Source organism: Nerophis ophidion, linkage group LG16, assembly GCF_033978795.1.
Source record: "Nerophis ophidion isolate RoL-2023_Sa linkage group LG16, RoL_Noph_v1.0, whole genome shotgun sequence".
NCBI classification, from domain to species: domain Eukaryota; kingdom Metazoa; phylum Chordata; class Actinopteri; order Syngnathiformes; family Syngnathidae; genus Nerophis; species Nerophis ophidion.
Genome location: NC_084626.1, coordinates 38,789,914 through 38,813,534, shown reverse-complemented (window position 1 = coordinate 38,813,534; position 23,621 = coordinate 38,789,914). Strand labels below are relative to the sequence as shown.

Genomic DNA, 23,621 nt, shown 5'->3' with positions numbered 1-23,621 from the left:
AGGGAAGCGCAGTTTCCCTCCAGTTTAGCGTTGCCCTTTCACAAGGTTACAGCAGCCCGCGGAAGACGCAGCAGTACTTTGAACCCCTGCCTGTTTCTCTGTGATAGTCCATCACTGGCTGCTGCAAGAGACTCTAATAACGGATTACAGTAGAGCCGCTCCATATGTTTTGCTTTGGCTTTGATTTTTCATTAAAAACATGATTTGTCACATAAATGTGAGTAATCCGTAATAAATGTAGAATGGAAATGTGCTAAATAAATGACTGTGTAAAGGGAAACTGCATTTTTTATGGAATTGTTTCTATTGCTCACAATCTTTATGAGAGACAAGAAGACAGATGTATGTTTTAATGCCTTTTAACTAAATAAACATGAATAAAAGTCTGCTTACAATGGAGTCAATGGGAGGTTCTCTATTCCACCCATAAAGTAATCTGAATAACCCTTCAAAACCGCCAACAATACTCCATTTACATTTTGTGAGCTGAATATTAACCAAGTAGTAGTGATATTGATATTAGAAGCGCTAATGCAGGCAAACTATTTTTAGTGGCACATTGTCGCAGAGAGCTGTTTGTTGCCGCTACATTGACTTCATGCTCTAGTGAGCTTGTCAGGCTTGCTATTGACAATTTGGTCATGTTTGGGTTTTCCTGTGTTTTAATTCCTGTCCAGTGTTATTTTCTAGTTTTTTACCTCCTGTGTTTAGAATCCCTTCCTGTCCTGGTGCTCTTGTTTTGTCAGGATTTCCGGTTTGGTCTCTGTGTTTTGAAGCACCTTTACTGTCTGTTCCATGTCCTGTCAGCACACCTGATTCTTATTTAATTAGTTCCATTTCGTTCCACCTGGGTCCCTCCTTCAGTGCAGGATCATTGTACTTTTGAAACTGATGCTTAGTGTGCTGTTTTTGTTTGTTCCCTGCTTCCTAGACTATTAAATGAGTTTTACTTGCAAGCCGGCTGCTATCGCTTCATCCTTATCATGGATCCCTACATCCATGACAGAGCTGTTTTCGTGCCTCAGAGCTGGTGAAAGTTTATTCTAGATTATAAATTATGTCTCTCACCTGGATAGTAGAAGAATGATGACATAATCCAACAAGTTCATCAACTTTGGCATCCAATTTAGAACTGAAAAAACGCTTGGATCCACCCCCCTTTTTTTCATTTTTTATCTGAACGGGAATATATCAATCAGTCAATCAAAGTTTATTTATATAGCCCTGGGGCGGCATAGCTCGGTTGGTAGAGTGGCCGTGCCAGCAATTTGAGGGTTGCAGGTTCGATTCCCGCTTCCGCCATCCTAGTCACTGCTGTTGTGTCCTTGGGCAAGGCACTTTACCCACCTGCTCCCAGTGCCACCCACGCTGGTTTAAATGTAGATATTGGGTTTCACTATGTAAAGCGCTTTGAGTCACTAGAGAAAAGCACTATATAAATATAATTCACTTCACTTCACTTAATCACAAGTGACTCAAAGGGCTGCACAAGATAGGACATCCTCGGCTGCCAACAGTCGCCATTCCAGTGACAGCAGACATTATACAGGAAGAGATGTTTTATTATGATTTTTGACTCTCATGAAATCTGCAGTGAGTAGCAATCAGTGACGTTGTCAAAAAGAAAGCGAACGTCGTGATGTGTTTGTGAAATTAATGTTTGGATGTTTTTTAAGCGCTATTTAGACAGAATAGAGCTACTCCCCATTAGCTCCATTTTTAGCAGACTTTTGATCGCATGTCAGAATGCATAAAAAAATTCACTTAATTTAATAATTACTTTTGGATTGTGATTGATAGGCAAAATTACAAAGAAAAATGCAGTTCCCCTTTTAGACTATTGCTTTCTAAAGACCAGCGTCCTCTGCAGTGGACATTTGTGTACAAACATAACATACCGTATTTCCTTGAATTGCCGCAGGGCATTTAGTATGCGCCTGCCTTGAATTACTGCCGGGTGAAACTCTCTTCCCAAAATAATTAGCGCATGCTTAGTATTACAGCCTGGTCAAACTCGTGACGTCATTTTCAAAATGGCATAGAGGGAAGAAGATTAAGAGCTATTCAGTAAGATTTAAGGTCCAAGCTTACATCACACTTAATTTTTTACTGCATACCTTTGGTATGAGAAGAGGTTTTAAAATAATTAGCGCATACTTACTTTTACCGCATGCCTTTGGTAAGCGCAGGAGTGAGAAGAGGTTTTAAATTAATTAGCGCCCCAGCGGCAATTCAAGGAAATACGGTAATATTTTTTCCATAATTTATAACACTGACAAAAGAAAACACGCTCTTTTAGTATTTATTGAATTGTGCTGAAATTACTTTTAAGATATTTTTTTGCCTTGCATGTTCACAAAACGCTATTCATTGCTCCATAAGGGCAATTTATTTTTCAGAAAGGAACAGTTGGTTAAAATGTAGTCCAAATGCAATCATATTGACAGACTTTCTGCTCTAGTTTCATTGCCTTTTGGGCTAATTGTACGAGTATTGGCTCAGCCGCCAGCCTAAATGTGGTTGCCAGATTTTTAAAAAAGTGCTTGGCTAAGCATGTTGCCAACCCCCGCCAAACAGCACTACAAACAAAACAAATAAGTGGAATTGTGGTGTTTTATGCCTCCCACATGCACTTGTGCATGAGTCAGCATAAAATGCAGACTTCCAGTATGTTGTCTGGAGAGAGAATGCAGGTGAAAAAAAAGTCAGTCATATTGAAGTTAAAGTACCAATGATTGTTACACACATACTAGATGTGGCAAAATTATTCTCTGCATTTGACCCAGCACCCTTGATCACCCCCTGGGAGGTAAGGGGAGCAGTGGGCAGCAGCGGTTCCGCGCCCGAGAATCATTTATGGTGATTTAACCCCCAATTCCAACCCTTAATGCTGAGTGCCAAGCAAGGAGGTGACGGGTCCCATTTTTATAGTCTTTGGTATGACTTGCCGATCTCAGGGCGGACACTCTAACCACTAGGCCACTGAGTAGGTATATTGCAATAGGACATAATAAATATGAAATGAACGGTTTGGAATGTGCTTTTTGTACACTATTTATTTCGACGCCGTGTTGTCTCGGACAGGATACAGTAAGGACGTCCTGACCTGACGCGGCATCCTGGAATTGTCGGGTCATTTTATACGATATCAATAAGAGTTTCAGGTCGCACATTTTGCATCAAAGTGCATATTATTGACGTGCTGTCGTGAGATTACTTTCCGAAGCGACCTGTTATTAAAAGAACTGAGCCTAAAAGTCACCTTGGGAGGACCATACGGAGGAAGAGGAAGGACTCATGCATTGCATTATTGATAGAGATTGTATGGTGTCATTATTATATGGTAAGGCAATGATGTCATGTATCCGACCCCCATCCACCACCTCTTGCACGCCCTTTCGGGAGCGTTGTGCATGCACCAAGTGTCCTTCACCTTCCATGCTTCTTTTTCTCACCGACAAACTGGAGGCGAGTTGAATTCCCTGCTACTACAAGCGCACCCCCCACCCCACATCCTATGTAGGTCATCAATGACAGCATCTGCGACGTGAAAGGAGCATGTGCTTGACGAGGATGGAGAAGGAGGAAGAGGAGCGCGGACGCTTACCTTCTGCTGCCGCCTCGCCATGTCCGTGGGCTGCTTGGCGTTGAAGGGATACGCCACGCACCGCATGACGAACACATACAGCTGCAGCTTCTTCTTACGCTCCTCTTCCTCCCGCTGCAGCTTCTCCAGGTCGTCCTTCTCCTCGCTGGCGGCCGACGGGCTGGGGCTGGTCGGGCGGGCGCTGCTGCGGCCGCTGCTCGGCGCCAGTCCGCCCGAGCTCTCGCTGGTCCTGCTCGGGGAGATGCGGGATCCGGCCTGGGGCGCCATCACCTCCTTGCTCTCCTCCTCCACCATCCCGTCGGACTCCTCCTCGCTGGACGACGGATCCAACATCTTGAGGCGATGACCTTCCTGGTGCGGATCCCGACTCGCTACGATTTAGGCCGCCGGCCCCCCCTCCCCTCCGACCTCCTCACCTCCTGTGGTCGCTAGGATGAATGAGAGCCGGGGTTCGGACGGGGTTCGGGCCCGGGCTGCACTCGGTGGCTGGGGAGACGCGAGCGGTGCTGAGAGACGAGAGTACGACGCCGCTTCACACGTTGAGCATCCTCCGTCGACGCTTACGTGTTTGCCGTCTTTTATTGGCCAGTCCCTGCTGCGGATGCGAGGGGGAGGGAGGGGAGGGAGGGACACATAAGAGAGGTAGGTGTCCTCTCCGCGCGCTTTCTGCCGCGCGCATGCGCAGTAGCACGCCGTCTCCGGTCCTGCACGGAGTGGGGAAGGATGCTTGTCTGAGCTTCCTGGAGGCAGCAGTGGTACACCTAAAATGGCTGCCGTTTGATGCATGGGAGCTCTACTTTAATGACCTTGTGCGGTCTTATAGTGCAGTGTTTTTCAACATTTTTTTTTGAGCCAAGGCACATTTTTTTTCATTGAAAAAATCCTGACGCACACCACAAGCAGAAATCATTAAAGGCCTACTGAAACCCACTATTACCCACCACGCAGTCTGATAGTTTATATATCAATGATGAAATATTAACATTGCAACACATGCCAATACGGCTTTTTTAGTTTACTAAATTGCAATTTTTAATTTCCCGGGAGTTTCGTCATGAAAACGGCGTGTAATAATGGGCTTTGAGGAAATATGAGCGCTGCACACACACACACCTAAAAGTCGTCTGCTTTAACGGCATAATTACACAGTATTTTGGAGATCTGTGTTGCTGAATCTTTTGCAATGTGTTCAATTAATATTGGAGAAGTCACAGTAGAAAGATGGAGTTGAAGCTTTAGCCTTTAGCCACACAAACACACGGTGATTCCTTGTTTAAAATTCCTGGAGGTGAAACTTTCCTATGGATCAGAGCGCGGTCAAGCCAACATGGATCCCTACCAATTGTCAACCAGCAGGTTTCGGTGAGAAAATTGTGGTTAAAAAAGTCAGTTCTTACCGGAGAAAAGCTGAGCTTGTGCCGTCCATAGCTGCCGTCGACTCCCCTGAGACATTGCGCGTCAAGACACCCGTGGAGACACCCTTCCGACTATCAGGTAATATCAAACTCACTATAGCAACACAATAGAAAGATAAGGGATTTCCCAGAATTATCCTAGTAAATGTCTCTAAAAACATCGGAATCCGTCCCAATGCAATCGCGTTTTTTTTTTAAATTTTTTTTTTTTTATATATATATATTTTTTTTTTTCGCTAGCAATATCCTCGAACACGAATCTTTCATCCTCGCTCAAATTAATAGGGAAATTGTCGTTTTCTCTGTCCGAGTAGCACTTTTTGTTGGAGGTTCCCATTAAAAACAATGTGAATATGTGAGGAGCCCCCACACGTGTGACGTCATCGTCTGCGACTTCCGGTAGAGGCAGGGCATTTCTCTTAACACCGAACGTTGCGAACTTTATCGTGGATGTTCTCTACTAAATCCTTTCAGCAAAAATATGGCAATATCGCGAAATGATCAAGTATGACACATAGAATGGACCCGCTATCCCCGTTTAAATAAGAAAATCTAATTTCAGTAGGCCTTTAAAGGGGAACATTATCATCAGACCTATGTAAGCGTCAATATAGGGGCGGCATGGCGTAGTGGGTAGAGTGGCCATGCCAGAAACCTGATGGTTGCAGGTTCACTTCCCACCTATTGACATCCAAATCGCTGCTGTTGTGTCCTTGGGCAGGACACTTCACCCTTTGCCCCCGGTGCCGCTCACACTGGTGAATGAATGTTTAATGAATGATTGGTGGTGGTCGGAGGGGCCGTAGGCGCAAACTGGCAGCCACGCTTCCGTCAGTCTACCCCAGGTTAGCTGTGGCTATGTAGCTTACCACCACCAGGTGTGAATGAATGATGGGTTCCCACTTCACTGTGAGTGCTTTGAGTATCTAACAATAGAAAAGCGTGATATAAATCTAATCCATTATTATTACTATTATTATTATTAATACATACCTTGATGTTGCAGAAAAAAAGACCATATATTTTTTTAACCGATTTCCGAACTCTAAATGGGTGAATTTTGGCGGATTAAACGCCTTTCTATTTATCGCTCTCGGAGCGATGACGTCAGAACGTGACATCACCTAGGCAATAAAGACGCCATTTTCTCAAACCCATTACAAACACTGCGTGTCAGCTATGTTCTTTTCCGTTTTTTCGACTATTTTCTGGAACCTTGGAGACATCATGCCTCGTCGGTGTTTTGTCGGAGGGTGTAACAACACTAACAGGGAGGGATTCCAGTTGCACCTCTGGCCCAAAGATGCGAAAGTGGCAAGAAATTGGACGAAATTTGTTCAAAATACGAGGGTGTGGGGAAAGCCGACGAAATGGTCAGTCGTTTGTTCCGCACACTTTACCGACGGAAGATATGCTACTACAGAGATGGCAAGATTGTGTGGATATCCTGCGACACTCAAAGCAGATGCATTTCCAACGATAAAGTCAAAGAAATCTGCCGCCAGACCCCCATTGAATGTGCCGGAGTGTCTGCACATTTTACCGGCGATGCTACGGCAGACATGGCACAGAGATGTATGGATAACCTGCAGATGCATTTCCAACGATAAAGTCAACTAAATCAAAAAGGTGAGTTTTGTTGATGTTGTTGAATTATGTGCTAATCAGACATATTTGGTCGCGGCATGACTGCCAGCTAATCAACGTTAACATGCTATTTAGGCTAGCTGTATGTACATTTGAAACTATATTTACATCCAGCATTTCCCTCCACCCACATTTAATGCCAAACAAACACTTACCAATCGATGGATTTAAGTTGATCCAGTGTCACAAGATGCAAAACTTCCGATCGTTGGTCTGCACATTTTACCGGCGATACTCAGGCAAACATGGCCGAATAGCGTCAATAGCTATTCGCTCAATAGCTTCAGTTTCTTCTTCAATTTCAATTTCGCTATCTGCCTCCATACTCCAACCATCCGTTTCAATACATGCATAATCTGTTGAATCGCTTAAGCTGCTGATATCCGAGTCTAAATCCGAGCTAATTTCGCTATATCTTGCTGTGCTATCCGTATTGGCATCACTGGATGACGTCACAGGAAAATGTACGATGGCTTCACAGATAGCGAAAATCAGGCACTTTAAGCCTTTTTTTAGGGATATTCCGGGATGGGTAAAATTTAGAAAAAAACTTCAAAAACTAAAATAAGCCACTGGGAACTGATTGTTATTGGTTTCAACCCTTCTGAAATTCTGATAATGTTCCCCTTTAAACGGGGAAACTCTGTAGCCGATATTGACAGTAAAAAGTGGTTGTGGCAATTGTTGGATATGAATATAAAGCATAAGCAAGCATGCATCACTATAGCTCTTGTCTCAAAGTAGGTGTACTGTCACCACCTGTCACATCACACCCTGACCTATTTGGGGCTTTTTTGCTGTTTTCCTGTGTGTAGTCTTTTACTTCTTGTCTTGCGCTCCTATGTTGGTGTTTTATTCCTGTTTTGTTGGCATTTTCCTGTTGCAGTTTCATGTCTTCCTCGAGCGCTTTTCTCCACACCTGCTTTATTTTCGCAATCCAGACTATTTAAGTTGTGCGGACGTTGTCCTTCTTTGTGGGGACATTGTACTTTGTAGACGCCGTGTGCTCCACACGCTATAAGCCGGGGGTGTCAAACGTACGGCCCGTGGGCCGGATCAGGCCCCCGGAAAGCTTTTACCCGGCCCGAGTGATGAGTTTGCCAAGTATTAAAATGTGCCGCGTTTTTTTTTTTTTATGAAAGAAACTTCTGTTCTAAACGTTTCCACTGGATGTCACAACAGCAATTATGTTACGACTAGAAAGAGGTACAAAGTAAAGCCTTGTTGCAAGCTCCTCGCCCTCGACCCAAATGAAACTTAAAACCTGCCATTTTATGTCTCCCATACTTCCCCATAATGTTTCTGTCAAAAACGAGAAATCGTAACCCTTTTGAATAGTTTTTACCTCCGTTTCTGGATATAACAAAGGATTTGATACCGAGAAGAGTTTACATGTTGTGTTTTTTGTTCAATGACAGAAAGACTGTGACTTAAAGTTTAATCCTGGCTTTGTAGATACACTGAGACCAAGTCTAAGCTCATTGTGTTTTTGAAACTGCACCAATTTTCTCAGACTTTACAACAAACTTGAAGTGTTTAGTCCAGAGGATTATTTGTGATTTGTATGTTTTTGGCCAAAGTAAAACAAAGAAAACAACCTGGAGTTTTCTTTATTTTTAAGTCATCATGCCATGATTTTAACATTCTTGCCCACTTGGGAATAGATTTCCCTCCATGCAGCACCTAAGCTAAAATGAGTTTAACACCCCTGCTATAAGTCTTTGCTGTTGTCCAGCATTTTGTGTTTTGTTTACTTTGCAGTCAGTTCAGTTTTAGTTTCGTTTTGCATTGCCATACCTAAGCTTCGATGCCTTTTCTTAGCGGCACTCGCCTTTTGTGTATTTTTGGTTAGACACCTTATTACTGCATGCTGCTTCCCGCTGTCATCAGCATATTGTGATCATGAGACAACGTGTTCCCGACATCTACAAAGCGATTAGCTACCTGCTGCCACCTACTGATATGGAAGAGTATTACACGGTTACTCTGCCGAGTTCTACACAGCAAAGACACTCAACAATGGCACATTATTTACGGATTATAATTACTTCTGTGCAAAAATATTTTTAACACAATTAGGTGAAATTACATAATCTCCCACGGCACACCAGACTTTATTTCACGGCACACTAGTGTGGCGCGGCATAGTGGTTGAAAAACACTGTTATAGCGTGTTGTTGTTTTTTTGGCATTCATTTACATGTAAACCTACAGCGCTAACTAAGCAGACCCTCAAAAAATGATCGGATATTCTAAACAAATATTGAAATGTAATGATTTGGTGCATTTTCAAACAGCTAAAATTAACCTGCTGCCCAAGAATGGACCACAATTATTCTCAACAAAAGAAGAGAAGTACAAACCCCGTTTCCATATGAGTTGGGAAATTGTGTTAGATGTAAATATAAACGGACTACAATAATTTGCAAATCCTTTTCAACCCATATTCAATTGAATGCACTACAAAGACAAGATATTTGATGTTCAAACTCATAAACTTTATTTTTTTTTTGCAAATAATAATTGATTTAGAATTTCATGGCTGCAACACGTGCCAAAGTAGTTGGGAAAGGGCATGTTCACCACTGTGTTACATCACCTTTTCTTTTAACAACACTCAATAAACATTTGGGAACTGAAGAAACTAATTGCTGAAGCTTTGAAAGTGGAATTATTTCCCATTTTTGTTTTATGTAGAGCTTCAGTCGTTCAACTATCCGGGGTCTCCGCTTTTACGCTTCATAATGCGCCACACATTTTCGATGGGAGACAGGTCTGGACTGCAGGCGGCCCACGAAAGTACCCGCACTCTTTCTTTACGAAGCCACGCTGTTGTAACACTTGTCTTTCTGAAATAAGCAGGGGCGTCCATGATAACGTTGCTTGGATGACAACATTTGTTGCTCCAAAACCTGTATGGACCTTTCAGCATTAATGGTGCCTTCACAGATGTGTAAGTTACCCATGCCTTGGGCACTAATACACTCCCAAAGCATCACGGATGCTGGCTTTTGAACTTTGCGCCTATAACAATCCGGATGGTTATTTTCCTCTTTGTTCCGCAGGACACCACGTCCACGGTTTCCAAATATAATTTGAAATGTGGACTCGTCAGACCACTTTTCCACTTTGCATCAGTCCATCTTAGATGAGCTCGGGCCCAGGGAAGCCGGCGGCGTTCCTGGGTGTTATTGATAAATGGCTTTCGCTTTGCATAGCAGAGTTTTAACTTGCACTTACAGATGTAGCAACCAACTGTAGTTACTGACAGTGGTTTTATGAAGTGTTCCTGAGCCCATTTGGTGATATCCTTTACACACTGATGTAGTTTTTTGATGCAGTACGGCCTGAGGGATCAAAGGTCCGTAATATCATCGCTTACGTGCAGAGATTTCTCCCGATTCTCTGAACCTTTAGATGGTTTTACGGACCTCAGATTGTAAAATCCCTAAATTCCTTGCAATAGCTCATTGGGAAACGTTGTTCTAAAACTGTTCGACAATTTGCTTACAAATTGATGACCCTCGCCCCATTCTTGTTTGTGAATTACTTAGCATTTCATGAAAGCTGCTTTTATACCCAATCATGGCACCCACCTGTTCCCAATTAGTCTGCACACCTGTGGGATGTTCCAAATAAGTGTTTGATGAGTATTCCTAAACTTTATCAGTATTTATTGCCACCTTTCCCAACTTCTTCGTCACGTGTTGCTGGCATCAAATTCTAAAGTTAATGATTATTTGCAAAAAAAAAAAAATGTTTATCAGTTTTAACATCAAATATGTTGTCTTTGTAGCATATTCAACTGAATATGGGTTGAAAATGATTTGCAAATCATTGTATTCTGTTTATATTTACATCTAACACAATTTCCTAACTCATATGGAAACGGGGTTTGTATAAAAAATATAACACATTTGTACATATGTACAACACTTAAAGGGGAACTGCATTTTTGGGGGAATTTTTCCTATCATTCACAATCATTATGAAAGACATGACGGGGATGGATTCTTTTTTTTTTAATGCATTCCAAACATAAATAAACGCAGTGGCGGTGTATATGCTTTGTTTCTTCCTACTCCTTTTCAGACATGCTGTAATGAAAAAATTAAAATGTGTGTAATATGTGGTGTATCATGTTGAAGTTGTATACATGTTTTAAGATAAGCCTAAATAAATTATATAAGATCCAAGCTGTTTTAAAGTCCCGTTATACAGTATGTTTTAACAATTTAAAATAAGTCTCAATAGTCCCACAATAGTACATGTAATATGTTAGCTTTGATGCTGGAATCAAAAAAAGTGCTTAGGATTACCATCCATCCATCCATTTTTCTACCGCTTGCAACCCCCCCGGTTACTAACTCTTTGAAAAATAAACAAGGGACACCTTGCAGGGCTTGTCAACCAAATTTCTTTTGGCCTTTTTTGTGTGAAATTAAATTTATATCCACAAAGTGTTACGGTTACTGAGGAGAGATGACGGCAACAGACACCAGAGGATGGTCTAACTCTATAGATTTATTATACATATTTACAACATACATATATATATATATATATATATATATATATATATATATATATACACACATTTTCTACCGCTTATTCCCTTTTGGGGTCTCGGGGGGCGCTGACGCCTATCTCAGCTACAATCGGGCGGAAGGCAGGGTACACCCTGGACAAGTCGCCACCTCATCGCAGGGCCAACACAGATAGACAGACAACATTCACACTCACATTCAAACACTAGGGCCAATTTAGTGTTGCCAATCAACCTATCCCCAGGTGCATGTCTTTATATATATATATATATATATATATATATATATATATATATATATATATATATATATATATATAATCAAACAATAGAATATAAACTAAGGAAATGGAGTGTGAACTAGATGCAAAAGTGAAGGTGGTGTGAGGCTATGTGTGTAGTTAACTGAGGCGTGTGTTACCAATTGTTGTTGAGAGCGAAGGATCACGGAAGTCCGTGGGGCAGGCAGATGATTCACGGCAGGAAAGAAGTGTCAGAGTGCGGGGACAAGCGAGGAATCGAGAACCAAAAGGGCAGTCCGGGAAGCAAGGGAACAAAAAAGTGACGAGACGCACAACTCGCCAACACAGGAACAAGGTCAGACGCTGGAAGGACAAGAAAGAACAATGAAACACGGAGTAAAACACGTAGAGAGAGAGAGAGAGAGAGAGAGAGAGAGAGAGAGACAGAGCATAACGCTGGGTATCGGCTAACGGTACATAAGACTATATTCCGGCGTGGGATGGCAGGTTGAGTAGGTTTATGAAGGCAGCTCCTTCATTAAAGGCAGGTGCACTGATTGACGGTGAATGATTGCAGCTGGTGGGCTTGGCGCGTCCCTGGATGTGCGCGGCTGTGGGCGTGTCCCGAGGTGCGACAAGCAGAGCGCAAGGATGAGGGCGCATTCAATGCCCCCTGCCTGTGACACAAAGGATGAATAGAGGCAACTGGACTCTCCTTGTTTGTTAACAATGTTTTGGAGTTGCATCCATTCAACCTTTGTGGATTATGTGACTGTTAATGTACACATACATTTTTATAGTATTTTATTCCAAGCATAATTATTTAGATATGCAGGTTCTGGAGTTATCGATGAGAAACACTTTTATGAATACAAAAAAACAAAATTCAAGGTTTTCCTCGCCCGGACGCGGGTCACCGGGGTCCCCCTTTGGAGCCAGGTCTGGAAGTGGGGCTCGATGGTGTCCTGGTGGGGGGCGCAGACCGAAGAGACAACGTGGGTCTCACCTCCAATGGGTTTACAACCGGTAGAAAGGGGTATAGATCACGGGTGCATTGTGAGCTGGGCGGCAGTCGAAGGTACAGCCGTTGGTGGTCCGATCCTCGGCTACAGAAGTTAGCTCTTGGGACTTGAAACATCACCTTGGTGGGGGGGAAAGAGCCTCAGCTACTGCGCAAGGTAGACAAGTTCAAGCTGGAACTAGTCAGGCTCACTTCGACACACAGCCAGGGATCTGGAACCAGTCCTCTCAATATCGGGCTGGACTCTCTTCAACACTGCCGTTGCCAGCAGCGAGAGGCAAAGGCTGGGTGTTGCAATACTTGTTGCTCAGAGTCTGCACGTTGGAGTTTAACTCCGTAGATAAAAGTGTAGCTTTCCTCCGCGTCCGTTTGGGGGGACAGGTCCTGACCGTTCACAGCAATTCACAGTACCCGCCCTTTTTGTAGTCCCTATAGGGAGTACTGCAGAGGAGATGAGATGAGTTTGGAGAAGTCATGGAGAACGACTTCTGGACGACTTCCAAGCGATTCTGAACCACCTTCTGCTGCCTCAAGAGGGGGAGGCAGAAAGGCGGTGGGACGGTGGGAACGGTGTGCTGCTGATTTTGACAGGGGATTTTTGTGTGAATGGGTAAATGTGGAAGTAGTGTCAAAGTGCTTTGAGTACCTTGAAGGTAGAAAAGCGCTATACAAGTACAACCCATTTATCATTTATTTATTTATAAACTGAGAGATTAATGATATGAAGATGGAGAAGAGTGTAGGTGCGATCAGGCAGCCCTGCTTAACACCGGTCCGCACCTCAAACGTTTTGCTGTTAGAGCAACTGTCAAGGACTCTTACAACCATGCTTTCATGGAGAAGTTTAAAAATATTGACACATTTTTCAGGGCAACCTAACTTGGTAGGATCGTCCAAAGGGCTTAGCGGTTGACAGAGTCGAAGACAATATACAGGTCGACAAAGGCCATGTAGAGTGGCTGTCACCACTTTTATCGCACTTGGTTTGCAGTGTTTCGCCTTTTCTGCTGTAACTCGAGAAACATGACAGCTTGGATAAGTCGATGGTCAGTCCAACAGTTGTCAGCACTTACAATCACCTTTGTTATTCTAACCTCACTAATGTTGCGGGCATGTACGATAGCATAGTCAATCAAGTGGCATTGCTTCGACATAGGATGCTGCCAGGTTGTTTTAAACTTGTTCCTCTGGCGAAACATAGTGTTGGAAATGATAAGCTGGTGCTCGGCACATAGAGTGAGTAGCAGTATATCGTTGGTGTTACATTTTCCAACACCGTCTTTGCCAATTGTGCCATTCCAGAACTTGCTACCCCAACCTACCCTTACAATAAAGTCGCAGAGGAGAATAATTTTGTCGTCTTTTTGGATGTTGGTCAGAATTAAATCTAAGGTTGAATAGGAGACATATTTTGCCTCATATTCTGTGTATAAAGTTGGGGCATGAGCACATATGATAGTAGCATACTGGTTTCGATACAGGTGTAAGCGCAAGGTCATAATGCGTTCATTTATGGCTCGCGGGAGCTCAGAAAGGTAGTTGATTGTGCCGTTTTTATTAGCAAAGTCGAGGCCATGGATCCTTGGTTGACCTTTGGGTCTACCTTGACAGTAGAAGGTACAGCTTCCACTAGCCTCCTTTAACTCCCCAAATCTTTTTTGTTTCCTGGAGTGCAGCGATGTCAATATCAAAGCAGCTTAGTTCCCTCTATGCAAGACCAGTTCCTCTCTTGGGACGGTCAGAGTTGCCAGTATTCTAGTAAGGTGTTTGCATTCCAGGTTCCCAAATTAATCTTGTTTGGTTTTTCGACCACAATAATGGTGATCCGGCTGGGCGTGGTAACCCAGCCAGGGAAGGATGGAACAGACTATTTTTTGGGGCACTTTTTTTTAGCTTCCTTCCCATCCAGAGGTGAGCAGAGTGGATCCTAAACATGGCTGCTCAGTTGCAGGGATACCTGCTGAACCACTCACCTGTTTTAATCCAAAAGTGGAGCGATTGAATTCAGTGGTCTGCCGCCTACTGTATCACTTTGAGACTAGGGACTCCCATATCTCACTAATCCTGCCCCCCTCACATCTCACAGGTCGCCATAGGGCTTTAATTCAGCGGACGCCATGTGCATGAGATAATTTAGCGCGGGACCACTGTGACACGAAAATAGGCACATGCTGGAGTTCCAGAACCAATGGAAAAGGGGACTTTGGTGACCGGGGAACTAGACACTGCAGCAGACACCCTTGACCCAGCATGGTGGGGTTTACAAGGTTTGATCCACTAGATCCGTTCAGTATAAAAACATTTATAAAACAGGGGTAGCGCTGGGAGCCACTGAGGATGGTCTTCAGAATGTGAGAGGCTAGATGAGTGGTTATTTGCAAGTGATGAGCTGGCCATAGCTTGTGCATGACGCTGGATAGGGTAAAACCAGTCTGGGATGCCTCGGTGGTTTTGGTCACCAGAAAAGGTGCTCCTCATCCCATTTTGATCCTCACCCCCCTTGGAATTAAATAGAGGCATAAGGTCAAAAGTAAACACTTATAAAAATACTAAGAGTTGAGGCAAATATTTTTGAGTTTTCGGCAAGTTACTACATTACCAGCTAACTGTTAGACTCCTGTAGTGTTGCTGTCATAACGCTTGACACATTATGTTAGAGAGCGCAGTTGCTGAATGACACTTCATACTAGTGTGTTAGCATGTACCTCATTGATGTGATCGCCACATGTAGATTACTTGTTGGACAAAAACAATCTTTGAATTTCCCCAATTGTTTTTTTTTTAAAGAAAACATGGTAAAAAGTCATAATTGGAGTTTGATTACCATAAGCTAGGCAGATAATTCAAGCTAGCCATCTGCCGCCACCCTGAGGCATGCAGTGACAGTGGCCAAGGCAAAAGGAACAGAAGTCAGAAAAATCAAGCAGCAATTGGTTTCACATTTGGCGTCCTTTGTTTTAGCCTGAAGCAGACTGTTGTGAAGCTATTGTCATTCAAAAAAATCTACTGATATTTTACTGACAATTTTTCATTTTGCCAGTTATAAAAATACCGAAAAAAGTGTGTCTCTTGACAGCTCAATATGGAAAACATACATTTGTTTCTAAATATTTGACGATTCCGTTTTTTAAAGGGGAACATTATCACAATTTCAGAAGGGTTGAAACCAATAAAAATCATTTCCCAGTGTCTTATTTTATTTTTCAAAGTTTTTAAAAAATGTTTACGCATCATGGGATACCCGAAAAAAAGCTTTAAAGTGCCTGATTTTCGCTATCTGTAAATCCACCCGTCCATTTTCCTGTGACGTCACATAGTGATGCCAATACAAACAAACATGGCGGATAGCACAGCAAGATATAGCGACATTAGCTCGGATTCAGACTCGGATTTCAGCGGCTTAAGCGATTCAACAGATTATGCATGTATTGAAACAGATGGTTGGAGTGTGGAGGCAGATAGCGAAAACGAAATTGAAGAAGAAACAGAAGCTATTGAAGCTATTCGGCGATCGCCTTCTAACCAACGATTGCATCTTTTGACCACTGGAGCAACTTAAATCCGTCGATTGGTATGTGTTTGTTTGGCATTAAATGTGGGTTGAGGGAAAGGCTGGATGCAAATATAATAACAAATGTACATACAGCTAGCCTAAATAGCATGTTAGCATCGATTATCTGGCAATCATGCCGTGACCAAATATGTCTGTTTAGCACATAAGTCAATAACATCAACAAAACTCACCTTTGTAATTTCGTTGACTTTATCGTTGGAAATGCATCTGCTTTGAGTGTCGCAGGATATCCACACATTCTTGCCATTTCTGCCATGTTAGCATCGGTTAGCATGCCGTGCTAATCGATGCACACTCCTCGTAAGACAACTTGAATCCGTCCCTGTTCGTGTTGTTACACCCTCCGACAACACACCGACGAGGCATGATGTCTCCAAGGTACAGAAAACAGTCGAAAAAACGGAAAATAACAGAGCTGATTTGACTTGTGTGTGTAATGTGTTTGAGAAAATGATGGATTGCTTCCCATTGTAACGTCACGGGTGAAAGGTCATCGCTCCGACACCGAATAATTGAAAGGCCAAATTCACCCTATTAGAGTTCGGAAATCGGTTAAAAAAATATATGGTCTTTTTTCTGCAACATCAAGGTATATATTGACGCTTACATAGGTCTGGTGATAATGTTCCCCTTCAAGGCACGGTTGGCATATCACACACAGCAAGGTCAACCTAAGGAGTGGGACAGGAGCACACAAACGTTAGCAATAGCTCTGGCTGAATAGTATTGCTATGATAGCTCCATGCTAACAATACACTTTAACATCATGTAGATTCCCTGCACTTGTTAACGTACTTGGCAATAAATAATATGATTTGTTGAAGGAAAACAAAATGATCAAACTTACAGCACCCTCATCTGTAGCTGACTTGCATAGTTGGCAGAGCTTTATTTCGAGGTGTGTAGCAAAGCCTGTTTTTTTTTTTTTCACAAAGATGTAATGTAATGTAATGAGAAGGCCTCCTTCTCTCAGAAGGGGAGCAAACGAGAAAGAGAAATGATACATTTTTTCTCACATTTGTTAGTGTTAGAACATCATTAACAAATTATTTTGCATGCTAGATAACCTAAATAGTTATTTATATGTTTTTAAATATTTTCATGTAAACATTTTTCGTTTTATGCCGTCTCGGTTACTGTAGGGTAAAACATAACAAACTAGTCCGATTGTCTGCTATCATTTCGCGGAATCCAGTGTTCATACAAAGAATCACTCAGTGTCTATACTTTTTTTTTTTGCCAAATAATCCATCCTGGGACCAAATGAAGTGCCATCACTTTAATTAAATAAAATGTGAGAAACACTAATGAATTCAGGAAATAACTTGTAGCCAAATACGAGGGTAGAGTCCGCCAAGTTCATCCATCCTCGCCAACAAGAGTCTTCAAAAAAAGTCAAAATGATGTTAAATTTGCTGTGTGCCATCTTGGTTGCAGGTTCACGAAAAAATGGGAACAAAATTATAATTACAATTATAAAAGATCAGTCAAATTGATTGGTATATCTGAGGATCACATACCCAGGTAGGCATTGGACGTCTGGGTCGGGTTGGGTTTGCAGGTAACAAAACATTACGGCTTCTTTCTGGGGTCTGATGTCACTATCATTTTGTTCAGTTCAGTTTCAGTTTCACTTTATATCACACATGCATACGATACATTGTAATGCATCATGAATTTCCAGTTGTTTCATTTTGTGTGCAGGAATACAGCACACAGGAAGTGAACACATGTATTAGTGACTAATATAGAGAAGAGGTGTCACGTGTGGGAGTGGGGGGTGTGGGGGGGGGGGGGTTCAGTTCACTGCGGGATGCAGACAGACCACTCCGGACAAGGCGTGCAGGTAAGGACATGATCTAATATTCAAAATTAAACACGTACCAAAAACACAAATCAAACAGAAGGAAAAGCGTGCCGATCGCACGGGAAGCTAAGGCTACCACTTAGAACAGGAAGCATAGACTAGGACACAAGATATACTAACGTAACAGGATGCGTGTAGCAAGCAATGAAGCCAGACTGAGCGTGGCGAGCAAAGTGAATAAATAGCTCTCTGATTAGTGGTCGACAACAGGTGAGTGTGCAGACAACTAACCAGAGGCAGGTGAACACATGGAAACTAAGACAAACCCAGAGGTGCACAAACAGGAGCTAAGGGAGTCCAAAACTAACAGAACATAACAAAGCATGATCCGGTCCACAGATCATGACAAGAGGCTATAGAGGAGCTCTGCTTTTTCTACTCCTTTTCGAACATCAAAATGTGAGTTGTGGAAAAAAACAACTATGATAATATAACCCTATCTGCATGTTCCAATGTTCATATAAAATTAACAATAAGAACATCCATCCATCCATTTTCTACCGCTTGTTCCCTTCGGGGTCACGGGGGGCGCTGGAACCTATCTCAGCTACAATTCAGCGGAAGGCGGTGTACACCCTGGTCAAGTCCCCACCTCATCGCAGACAATAAGAACAACAAAGGATTATTAACATATTTCATTCGTCTTTTATTTGTATTCCATTTTACATTAATCTATCATTAATCGCAATAAAATTTTTATGTACGGCGGGGGAAGGAGACGACACCACGGCAGAAATCAGTCCAATTGGTTTATTAAACTTGATGATTCGGTGGGATGTGTGAACTACTTTAAGTCATAAGTGCAAAACGTTGTGTAGAATTAACCATGTAAATGTTACCAGAGTTTGTTGTATGCGCGTGTTGGATGAATCCTTCGTCAGACAAAAAGGGCAAGGCGAAAAGGCAATCGGTGGGCATGCAAGCGGTCGGGGGCTGGACAGAAGCAGCGAGGTCCGTGTCCAAGCATGGGTCGAGGATCGAGGGAGGCAGTCCAGAATCCAGTGGGAAATCGAGGCACACCGCTCGATCACGGGTGACAGGGGAAGCACTGCGGGGAACACAAAGGACACAACACAGGGGAAAAGGGAAGGCAAAGGAGAGATCAAGTAAGCGGGAGGGAAGCCAGAGACGGGATGCTTACTACGGGAGTGAACAACGTTCCGGCACTGGATGTTCAGGTCCGCTGGTCTTTATGCCGTCTGTCTTCATTAATCCCAGGTGTGCTGATTGTAGATTACCTGCTGCCTTGCAGGCACTTGGCAGCAATGCTTGCAGAGCGAGCAAGGGCGTGTCCCGGCGCGCTTATAATGGATTGATTGATTGATTGATTGATTGAAACTTTTATTAGAAGTTTGCACAGTTTAGTACATATTGCGTACAATTGACCACTAAATGGTAACACCCGAATAAGTTTTTCAACTTGTTTAAGTCGGGTTCCACGTAAATCAATTCATAGTGGTGGTGGTGATGGCAGGCGATGACATGCGGGATTGCGCATGCGGCGTGACAAAAAATATGTTTTTTAATATTTTTGTCATTGATATTTGACAATTGGAATAAGTGGAATTATTTTAATTCTTATTTTATAAAAGGTTTTGGTTTTGCTGTAATTCAGTGTTTATCAAACCATTTGGTATTAATAAAACCAAGATCCTACTTTATACAATTCAAGCACAGCTGTCGAGGCAAAATCTGTGAATCCAACACGACGTGATTTGTTTACTCTGACGAGCATCTAGGGCCAGTTGAGCAAAAGATGACAATGATGGAGCGCAGCAAACCTGTCACACCTTCACTGTCTCACTTCCTGACGCGATACACACACACACACACACACACACACGCACACATGCAGGCACCCACACACACAGCCATGTTGCCCTGATTAAAGTGACAAAGTGTCAGCCTGCGTGACTTAAGATGACATGAGTGCGGTCGCTCTGATGTAGAGGGTGAACACACACGTGTTGGTTTATTAGGAACACCTACAGTATGTGCAACCAATGCAATACATCTGATGATGTTAATTTTACTGCATGCTTGTATTTAGTGGTGCCAATTAGTTAAATAAAGGGGTTATGCTGATGTTGCTCTATCAACATCCATACACACCATAACATGCAGCCTCTCATTTCCATCGCATGTATCCTCACAGAGGCAGGTTTTGATTGGGGAGTGGCATTTTTTAGTTGGGGTCGGTGTTAATGTCTCTTGTTTCCATGTTGGCGTTTGAGCTGGCTTGGGGAGTGGCGCTGGTTGGTCTCCATGGTTTTGGGGGAATGTGGTTCTCAATCGCGTTTTTTCGGTCGTTTTGATTTGCTGCGGTAGTGCTGGCCGTCGGGGGTTTTGCAACAGTTGTTATTTCTGCCATTTGTTTGCGGTGCAGTTACCCGCGGCTGCTGGGTCCGGTGCGGGGCGCTGGCCGCTATTGTGGTCTGTGACGGTGCAAGCGCTTGGGGTTTGTCGGAGTTGGCGGACTTGCCAGCTTTGTTTTTGTTTGTCGTCGTGTTGGTTGGCTTGTCAGGTGTCGGCCCGGGCATACACTTGCGCTCTGCTAAGCCGTCCTTTGCGCCCGATGTCATGCTGTCGTATGAGTGCAGACTTGTTAGGGGGCGGCGGCTCTCAGCAGAACAAGATTGTTTATTGTCATATGCCCAGTTAAACAGTTTGCCGTACAATGAAAATCCTACTTTGCTAGTCCACCCTTCAACAAGTCACACGGTACTTAGCTAAAAATAAAAAATAAAGATAAAAAATGTTTATACGAGGCACAGTAAGTCAATCAATCAATCAATCAATGTTTATTTATATAGCCCTAAATCACAAATGTCTCAAAGGACTGTACAAACCACTACGACTACGACATCCTCGGAAGAACCCACATAAGGGCAACGAAAACTCACGCCCAGTGGGCAAGGAGAACTCACACCCAGTGGGACGCCAGTGACAATGATGACTATGAAAACCTTGGAGAGGACCAGTCATATGTGGGCAACCGCCCCCCCACACCCCCTCTAGGGGGACCGAAAGCAATGGGTCTCGAGCGGGTCTAACATGATACTGTGAAAGTTCAATCCATAGTGGCTCCAACACAGCCGCAAGAGTTCAGTTCAAAGTGGATCCAAGACAGCAGCGAGAGTCCCGTCCACAGGAAAACATGCCAAGCGGAGTCGGATCAGCATCGTAGAGATGTCCCCAACCGATACACAGGCGAGCGGTCCATCCTGGGTCCCGACGAGCGGTCCATCCTGGGTCCCGATTCTGGACAGCCAGTACTTCATCCATGGTCATCGGACCGGACCCCCCTCCACAAGGGAGGGGGGGACAGAGGAGAAAAGGAAAAGAAGCGGCAGATCAACTGATCTAAAAAGGAGGTCTATTTAAAGACTGGAGTATACAAATGAGTTTTAAGGTGAGACTTGAATGCTTCTACTGAGGTAGCATCTCGAACTGTTATCGGGAGGGCCTTCCAGAGTACTGGAGCCCGAACGGAAAACGCTCTATAGCCTGCAGACTTGTTTTGGGCTTGAGGGATCACTAATAAGCCGGAGTCCTTTGAACGCAGATTTCTTGCCGGGACATATGGTACAATACAATCGGCAAGATAGGATGGAGTTAGACCGTGTAGTATTTTATACGTAAGTAGTAAAACCTTAAAGTCACATCTTAAGTGCACAGGAAGCCAATGCAGGTGAGCCAGTATAGGCGTAATATGTAACATAACATTATTGCACATTCTGATTGACAGCCAACAGTATAAATATGGAGGTGACATTGGGTCACAGCAGCAGTTAAAGTGTCTTTAGTGATCAATGGTGAAAAGTGTCTACAGTGATAGTTCACAGTTCGGGGGTGGGGTGGTCAAGGTACCTGTCCTTTGTTCAAAAAGACAAAGTAAAAATGGGGGGGGGGGGGGTGTGGTGAGCTAGCATTCACGAGTTAGCATTCACAAGCCTGATGGCCTGTGGGTAGAAACTGTTTGTCAGTCTCGTAGTCCTGGATTTCAGGCTCCTGTATCATCTGCCTGATGGTAGAGACTGTGCTGGGGGTATGTACTGTCCTGTATGATGCTGCGTGCTCTCTTGGTGGCCCTGGTAGAGTACATGTGCTGTAGTGAGGGGAAGGCTGCTCCTGATATGTACTGAGCAGTTTTAATCACTCGCTGGAGTGCCTTCCTGTCCTGAGCAGTGCAGTTTCCATACCAGACTGTGATTGAGCTGGTAAGGACACTCTCAACCGTACTTCTATAGAAGTTGCTGAGAATTTTGGTTGGCATGCCAAATTTTCTCAGCCTTCTTAGGACATACAGTCGCTGCTGGGCTTTCTTTATTGTTTGTTGGGTGTTGTGATCCCAGGTGAGGTCCTCGCTTATGTGGGTCCCGAGGAATTGAAAGGTTTTCAACCTGTCCACCATTGTCCTCCACATGTGTACTGTGCACTCCTTCTCCGTGGGTCAATAATCATCTCCTTGGTCTTGTCTGTGTTCAAGGAGAGATTATTATCCTGACACCAGGCCAACAGTTCCGCTAACTCCCTTCTGTAGGCTGCCTCAGCTGTCTACAGTGATAGTTCACAGTTCGTAGTATCATCTGCAAACTTGATAATGCTGGTGTTGTTTTGGGAGGCCACACAGTCGTGTGTGAAGAGGGTGTACAGTAGGGGTCTCAGCACGCAGCCTATGTGTGTATGTATGTAATTCCATCCATCCATTTTCTGCCGCTTGTCCCTTTTTGGGGTCGCGGGGGATGCTGAAGCCTATCTTTGCTGCATTCAGGCAGAAGGCGGAGTACACCCTGGACAAGTCGCCACCTCATCGCAGGGCCAACACAGATAGACAGACAACACTCACATTCACACACTAGGGCCAATTTAGTGTTGCCAATCAACCTATCCCCAGGTGCATGTCTTTGGAGGTGGGAGGAAGCCGGAGTACCCGGAGAGAACCCATTCAGTCACGAGGAGAACATGCAAACTCCACACACAAAGATCCCCAGTCCGGGATTGAACCAAGGACTGCTCGGGACCTTTGTATTGTGAGGCACATGCACTAACCCCTGTACCACCGTGTTGCCATGTACAGTATGTAATTATAATGTTTTTGTTTGTTTGTTTTATTTATGTATTTATTCTTTTTTTAGATGTTGGGGACTGATGTTGCCCTCGGAGCCTGGGGTCGACATCCTGGTCTTCCACGGCTGGGCTGCGTGTCTGGGGCCCCTGGGTCCCGCTGCCTGCCCTTTCCGGGTGCCCTGCTCAGTGGGGGACTGCTGGGTCTAGTCCCCATGTACCGTCTGTCATGGCGCCTTGGTGTGACGTGTGGCGTGCTGATGTGTTGCGCTGCGGCCAGCTGCAAGGGTGGTGGCCTTGCGTGTTGGCGTGTCATGGGGTGGGCTGGTTGCTTGTGGGGCGGGGTGGGGCGGTCTTCTTATCCAGCTTCGGGGAGTCTCTGGGCAAACTTGGGGCAGGGCGTCCCGTCCTTCTGTCAGCATGGAATATGATGTCTCGCTGGCTTGGGGGCTGGGCGTCTTCTGTTTCTCCTGTGCCTTGTCCTCGGCTGTGCACGTTTGTCTACGGCCTGCCCTTTTTCCCTGGGCACTGCGTCAGCTCTTTCTTCTTCCTCCAAACACGACGAGTTGAGTTTATACCAAAATAAATTCATGGATGATACAGCAGAGGATTGGGAGAATGTCATGTGGTCAGAT

General features: G+C 44.0%; 1 protein-coding gene across 12 annotated transcripts in view; it reads right to left on the bottom strand.

Moving 5' to 3' along the window:
- LOC133535388 (calcium-dependent secretion activator 1) overlaps nt 1–4,243 on the bottom strand; it is a 195,931-nt gene extending 191,688 nt beyond the window's left edge. For 2 of the 12 annotated variants that reach the window (XM_061875190.1, XM_061875193.1), the window contains exon 1: nt 3,608–4,231. In XM_061875190.1, the coding sequence (XP_061731174.1) occupies nt 3,608–3,940 (333 nt within the window). In that variant the 5' untranslated portion in view covers nt 3,941–4,231. Of the gene's footprint in view, nt 1–3,607 lie in introns of all 12 variants that reach the window. The other 10 variants (XM_061875192.1, XM_061875194.1, XM_061875196.1 and 7 more) reach the window with 8 other exon arrangements.
- Between the last annotated feature and the right edge of the window lie 19,378 nt (nt 4,244–23,621).